The sequence below is a fragment of the Poecilia latipinna genome, unplaced genomic scaffold (assembly GCF_001443285.1).
Source record: "Poecilia latipinna isolate Pla-1442-1.1 unplaced genomic scaffold, P_latipinna-1.0 Scaffold234, whole genome shotgun sequence".
In the NCBI taxonomy this organism is placed as follows: Eukaryota; Metazoa; Chordata; class Actinopteri; order Cyprinodontiformes; family Poeciliidae; genus Poecilia; species Poecilia latipinna.
This window is the reverse complement of record NW_015112850.1, coordinates 379302-386460: the sequence shown is the minus strand read 5'-3', so window position 1 is coordinate 386460 and position 7159 is coordinate 379302. Positions and strand designations below refer to the sequence as shown.

Genomic DNA, 7159 nt, shown 5'->3' with positions numbered 1-7159 from the left:
TCTCTGTGTGTTTTTTAGGTATTGTCCCTTAGAATTCAACGTCAAAGGCTTAATTTTGTTCAGGCAGTATGTTGGACGAAAGCGGGTCCTGACGCTCAGCATTTTGAAAGCGTCGCGGTGAGAAGACACCTAGCATTAGCAGCCGGGGAGAGAGGAGGCGGAGGTTGGCGTGCTTCACTTAAAATATTTATTTCTAGCCAACAAAGAATTATGTTTTAGTTGCAAATATTTTTAGAACTATATCTGTGCTAAAGTCACTGATTAATATCCTGGTTAGTTTCGAGTGCTTGTAGTGTGTAACCACTAGCTTGTCATGCTAAACGGCTAATGACACTGAACAAACTGTTCCTTACGTCAAATCATTAAGCTGGTGTCACTGTAAAGTTTTTTCCGAGTCCACATCTCACACACTGTTCCACAGGCATACCCTTGTAGAGCAATTAGTTATGCCTTAAACGTGTTAAGCATATGTTGACTCGCATACATATCGGCTATATATTTTGTATCCATGTTTACGTTTCTGCATGTTCAAACGTTTCGTCATAAGCTGTTATATCTCATGCTGACAAGAGAAACGTGATATCAAGTTTATCAAGTGTTCACGTCTTGCGTTTTAGTGCAAGGTGCTGCGTTCACGCCGCACGGAAAATATGTACATAGACCGATCAGGCATAATAACTTGACCATCTGTGTGTTTGTTGCCAAATCAGTCTTGACACACAGGCATAGGGTCACTCAGTACCTGAGAGGAGCTGTGGTGTTAGCTGCAGATCCTGTAAGTTCTGTAAGTTGCAAGGTGGAGTCTCCCTGGATCGGACTTTTTTTTGTCATATCTCATAGATGCTCGACTTGATTTAGACCTTGGGAATTTGAAGGCTTGATCATCGCCTCAGGCTCATTTAAGCAGGATAACGACCCTGCAATTAGACACAAAATTGTACTTGCTGTCCAATTGGTTCCACCCACTGGTATGTACCATAAGGATGAGACCATCTGTGTTATTTCCTTTACCTGTCGGTGGTTAGAATGCTGTGCGTAGCTGGTGCATGCATATGATTTTTTTGTATTTGTTTACAAAAGGTTAGGATGCTTATAAAACTAGTACAATGCTGTAGAAGTTAATCAGCGAGACCCATCTGATGTTGAAACCCGTCTCTGGTGTTTTGTATTTAACACTGAAACGTTGTTGTTTTCTGTTTGTGTTTTGTGGCTCGGTGGTTATCGCTTTCCTACGGACCACGAATGCATCGCGCGCCCTCCCTTTAAAGTGAGCATGCGCATGACATGTTGTAAACAATGAGACTATTCCAGACCGTCTTGAGCTTTGTGTCTAAGTTTATCTGCAAAACTAAACGGTACTCCATACCTGTGAACCTTTGTAGCGAGATGTTCCTCGGTGAGTACAGTGACATTATTGCAGATGGATGCCATCGCTTACACGTGGATGTTTATCAGCATCATTACCACGTATCAGATTTGTCACGGTACAGCCCGAAAAACCCGTCTCGAATGACATACTTGGGCGTGACAGCATGCGAAAGAACAGTCCAATATTGACTCCCCGTGTTCCGCTCGCTGTGCAGTTGCATTCGTCCTTTTATTCAGCATTAATTATTTCCGCCATAACAAAGCAAAGCAGTTTGACGTGAGCCGTGTGTTAGCTTTCATACGCTCTCACTCCCCGGCTTCTTAAGCTCGAGCCTTCTTGGTTAGCAACTAGCCAGCTGAGGCTAGCCTAACTTTAGTGTCGTCTGTCCTTCTAAAATTATGTTCGGAGTGAAACTTCTGCTATTAGTACACGTTTTACGAGTGTTTTTTTTTAAGTACTCTATTAATAACCTTGCATTGAAATTAATTTGAATGATAGAAAGCTATTATAAATATTAAATGTATCCTACACAATGAAAAGGAAACACCTTTTTGTCGTTGGCTGGCATATTTTATCTTTTAAAAAGCTCCTTAATGTTAGAAAAATGATTAAATTCGCATTTAAACTTGGGCAACATTCGAAAAGGTTAGGATAAAATAAGTTACAGATATCAATCCCTATGTCACGTTTTAGTTAATTTCCTAGATGTGCACCTTCAAAGATAAACAAATTAAGTTATTTATAGCCTTATAATTTAATTTATACAAAGATTTTCAATTTTATATTTTTGTTTTTGTATAATAAGACAGTGCCATATTTTTTTTCTCACTGTGCTACTAAGGTTTTATATTTCTTTATGCGTAGAGATTCTCCAATCAGTTGACAAGAATGTGGAATTGGCTGATTTTGCATTATTGATGCAATCTGTGATTATCAAGTCAGATATATATAAATGGAATCTGCTGGATTTCCTTACATAGAAAGGTTTTAATCTACTTTGAATAATTAATTGCGCATACTGTTCTGTGTGATAACAAGGATCAACTGGAACATACATACGTTTGGATGGAAATTATTTTATTTTGTAAAGTGCCTTGAGATTTGTTGTGAACTTGCACTATATATAAGTAGACTGAACTCAGTTGTATTTATTGAATTATAACCAAGAACTGCAACATTTTGTCAGTATATCAGCTCATCCAACCAACTTTGATGCACTTTTCGAGCTTAATAAAAATCAGATAATGCTTCTGAATATATTTTGGGAGGAAAAAACTGGAAATCTATGACAGCTGGGAAAAGCCTGATTGGTGCATCTCTTAATTCACTTCTTTACACAGTGTTTATTAAAATTATGAATCGTAGTGATCATAATTGGTTAGAGTGTGTGTTGTGTTCCAGGGAGCTGAAGAATGGAGGCGGTTCTGACCAGGCTGAAGGGGCTGAGCGCCGCCGAGCTGTCCGAGGAGTTCGTCAGAGCAGACCTGAAGTGTGGTCCCATCACATCAACGACCCGAGCCACCTACGAGAGGAAGCTAGCCCGAGTTCTGGCCGGACAAGAGGGAGCTGCTGCCGCTGAAACGGACAGCAGCTGTTCATCCCAGGTCACAGACAGCGCCGCCAGTTTCTCCAAACCTGCGGCAGGTGCCACCTCAGCAGTTTCACTCGAGTCCGTTGCAGCCAGCAGCAGCAGCACCTCTCAGAGAAATGGTGAAGATTTAGACTTTGGATATGGTGTGGGTCTAAACCCTCCCGATGAAGAGGAGATCTCAGGAAAGTCTGATTTTAACAGCTCGGCCGACTGTAGCAGCTCTCAGTTCAAAGCAGAAACCCCTTCAAAGCCAGCACAAGCATCTCCGATGTTTTATTATGGAGTTTGTCCGCTGTGGGAGGACGTGTTGGCACGAACCGGTAAGATGGAGAACCTGCTCCGCTGGGGTTCATGTAAATGTTCTTAACTGTTTCTCTTTGATGAGAAACAACACATTGTTTACTGATGGATTCTTCTTAGTGTGCAAATAGCAGTTTGAATCCATCTATTTTTAACTGAGGCTAAAGTCCTTGTAAAGTTTATCCTGACTGTTTACCAGTCACTGTTGTCAACTCCTCTGTTTTTTGTTATTTTTCTCCCCAACTTGTGCAACTTTTTGTCCATTTTGAGCATTACGTGGGTAGATTTTTTTTCTTCTCTCTGTTTTTGCTTTAACTAAATCATTTTACTTTATATTAACTCATCACGTTGTACTTTTACATTAGCAGCTTCTTGTGGAGCATTTTAGTCCAAAATTGCCTGAACAGGCTCACATTACAGATGATTGGGGGGGCGAGGGGAGAGCAGAGAAGCTTTCAGGAAGCAACAGAACAGAAAGTGTGAGGCCGATCGGGACATTTGGCTCCTGTTCTTCCTGTCACCCTTCGTGACTTTTGATGTCAGCTACACACCAGGGACTTTGGAGTGGATGCATTTTGTCATGTTGCATTCGCAAACTTCAGTTTCATTTTATTTCATTGGGATTTTATGTGACAGATCAGCAGAAATTTAGGAAATATATCTTTCGGCTTTATAAATCAGGAAGATGAAAGTTACAGAATTAGAAAATCTGGCGACGGTTTTGGTAAATATTGTAATGATGACATTAAGAAAACATGATGGAAACAGGTGGGCCTAGAAGCACTCGGAAATGTAGTTCTCACCCAACAGGGTTGAGTAACTTTGTGTGTGTATCGCAGAGGGAGCACATGTTTACACGGATAAGAAAGACGCACTTCAAGCGGTAAAGACCATGAAGGGCGCACGCTTCAAAGCCTTTACCAGCCGGGAAGACGCAGAGAGGTTCTCCAAGGGACTCTGTGACTACTGCCCATCTCCCAGCAAGTCCACACCCTGCATCTCGCCCATCAAACCCGGACTAGTCGTCGGGAAAGGTGGGATTGTATGTGTGGCGATCAGACCCGTCGCATTATTTGGAAGACTGGAATAAAATCACAATTTTTTTTTTTTTTGCCTGATCTTTGAGCGCTATTTTATGTTTAATTTTTATTCTTTTTGGCATGACAGAACACGTGGAGGTGGACACCATCAACAGGGAAAAGGCCAACAGTTTTAAAAGCCCGAGGAGTCAGGACCTGACAGCCAAGCTCCGGAAAGCCGTGGAGAAGGGGGACGAGCAAGCCTTCAGCGAGCTCGTCTGGAACAACCCGCGCTACCTGATCGGCTCGGGGGATAATCCCACTGTTGTCCAGGTGAGAGCAGGAAGTTAATATTTTGATGTTACTTGGCGTTTGGCTATGTTCACACAGCAGGACTTGATGCTAAATTACAAGCACACAGCAGCGCACCGTTTATGGAAGTAGTCTTGGATTGAGCCATTTATGGATGGAGTTTAGAGTTGATCAGCAATAGAAGCACATATTATTGTTGGATCATCATAATAATAAGAAAGCTCAACTAATAGCGATGGCCTTTTGTGGAGCATTGACTGCAACTTCTGTGGAGAAGTCTGTTTGGATAGTCAGAGTTAACAGTGATGGGATTGTGATGTGATGCGCTCCACACTTCTTTCATATTTTCATAATCATAATCTCCAGCCTTTGTTTTTGTCCGGATTTACGGTATTTAGATTTTTCCGATGCAAGAATTTTGATGCATGTCTCACATCAGTGACACAAAAGTCAGAACACGGCATGATGCTTCGAAAACTACCAAACTATCACTAATCAAAATAGATGTTTGAGGGGACAAAAAGATGGGAAGTGGGCCACTTAGCCTGCGGTGGAAAAGTCGGATGTGTGTCTCGTTTGGAGGGGAAAAAAGTACATCTGGATCACGTTTGGAAGTTTCCCTAATTCTTTAGTAGATGCTAAAAACAACGCTGTTGGGATTTGTGGTCAGATATTTCAGCCTCCATTTTATCAGATTTAGATTTTTGTCTATATTTGTTTGTGTTTTTTTGGTAATTTTTTAAATTCAGCATCAGTCTGCAGAACGTTTAGCCGATCGCTCTAACATAATGGTGTGACAGGGTCTGTGGTGCATTCATGGTCATCGCTTTCAAAGTCGACTCCAACCATCAGAACCATTGAGTTGCTGCCAACCTCTCAAACACTTGCAGCCAGTTTGCTGCTGAGGTTTCCTTATGTTCTTTGCCCAGATCTGAACTTTGATCAATTCTGGTGTCAGTATTATGCATACAGCATGACTGAATTCAGTTTAATTTAGGCAAACATGACTCCAGAAATTCCCCTATTGTCTGTGAAGAGCATTAGATAAAAGAGGAAGAATCCAACCGTGTTTGAAAAGGTCACACTTGCATTGGTAACAAAAGCTTTTAGCCAGCCTCCTAAACCAAGGCAAAAACATGCAAGACCAAATGTGTCAGCTTTCTGTTGGAACAAGCTTTCCCCCTTGTGCAGGAGGGGCCATTAGTCAGAAGAGGTGTTGGATTTAGCTGAGAAATCAAAGTTTGCAATAATATCTGCTGAACATTCAAAGGCCAATCTCGTCTCTGTTTTTTTTTTTTTTTTCTGTTTTACTTAAACGTATTCGAGTTGTTTTTATCAACACCTTAAGATTTTTCACACCCAATAGGTTTTTTTTAACACACTATCCACATTGTGAAATATAATTGTGGCAGGTTTATGTTGATGGGGAAACTGGTCAAAGCTGATGGATAGGCTTGACCTAAATACAGGGCAATGCTGGAAAAAGAGAAAACCAGATGGAGCCTCCAAAACACTTGAAACCTTGGTTTATGTTTCCCTTTCAGCAGAACAACCTTAAACATAGGCCCAGAGTTACAAAGCAACCTATTTATTTTTTTTATTTTTAATTCAAGATGCAAAATAATAGCAAAAACAAATTGTTGTATGTCCCAAAAAAAAAGCTGCAGAGGTTTAGATCAAAACATGTTCATCTGTTTGAGACCCAGTCAAAGTTAAAATCTTGACCTATTTTGCAAAAAAAAAAAATATATGAGCAAAACTTTCAGGCTGTAGTTGTTTGAAGTTAATGAGGACGTCCCATAAATGACATGCAGCTGTAATTTCAGCTAAAGGAGGTTCTATAAAGTAGCTACTCATTGGGTGGGGCTGTGGGAGAGAGGCTAAATACAGATGGATGTTCTTACTAAAAATTAGAAACTATCCCTGTCCTTTTACTTCACACCTATGAACTCAAAGAAATCCAGGCGTTTGCGGTTGTAATGTGAAAAAAGATCCAAGAGTATAAAGCTTTTTTTTGTTTTTTTTTTGCAAGACAGGCGAAGGGGATGAATCCACATTAGAATAAATCTGAATTAAACGCCCGACTTCCAGAGTGAAAGGGTATCCATTGCTACTAAACCTGATGACTCTTTGGTTGTAATTTTGAAGCCAGAGTTCCATAAACTCTGGAACGTCTCTTCTATTAATAGAGGAACCCAGTCCGGCCTGGAACCGTGACGTGTGTTGATGCATAAACATCTTTTCCATTGTCGGCGCCAGCCTGCAGGAGAGACTTGCTTTCAGCTAGCGTCAAGAAGAACATTATTTCTTGTTGGAGAATAAGAAAATACACATTTTCTTCCCTAAAATAAGATGCCTTCAGTAAATCTGACCCTAATGAAGCTGAAACCAACAGGGATGTATGATCCACTATTTCACTTCAGATACTGATGTCTGAGATTTAGTATCGGCTGATATGATCCGATACAGAAAAACACTGTTGAATTGACTTGAAATGTTTCTTTTAAAAAAAAAAAAAAAAAAAAAAAAAAAAAAAATAAAAACTTATTAAATAAAAAAAAATTTATA

At 40.4% G+C, this 7159-nt stretch overlaps 1 protein-coding gene across 4 annotated transcripts in view; it reads left to right on the top strand.

The window, feature by feature from the left end:
- Positions 1-60: 60 nt before the first annotated feature.
- The window catches only part of ankle2 (ankyrin repeat and LEM domain containing 2), an 18309-nt gene continuing 11210 nt past the window's right edge, over positions 61-7159 (top strand). For 2 of the 4 annotated variants that reach the window (XM_015032238.1, XM_015032235.1), the window contains exons 1-4: positions 1281-1396; positions 2771-3280; positions 4100-4294; positions 4428-4612. In XM_015032238.1, the coding sequence (XP_014887724.1) occupies positions 2782-3280; positions 4100-4294; positions 4428-4612 (879 nt within the window). In that variant the 5' untranslated portion in view covers positions 1281-1396; positions 2771-2781. Of the gene's footprint in view, positions 164-747; positions 969-1280; positions 1397-2770; positions 3281-4099; positions 4295-4427; positions 4613-7159 lie in introns of those variants that run through there. The other 2 variants (XM_015032236.1, XM_015032237.1) reach the window with 2 other exon arrangements.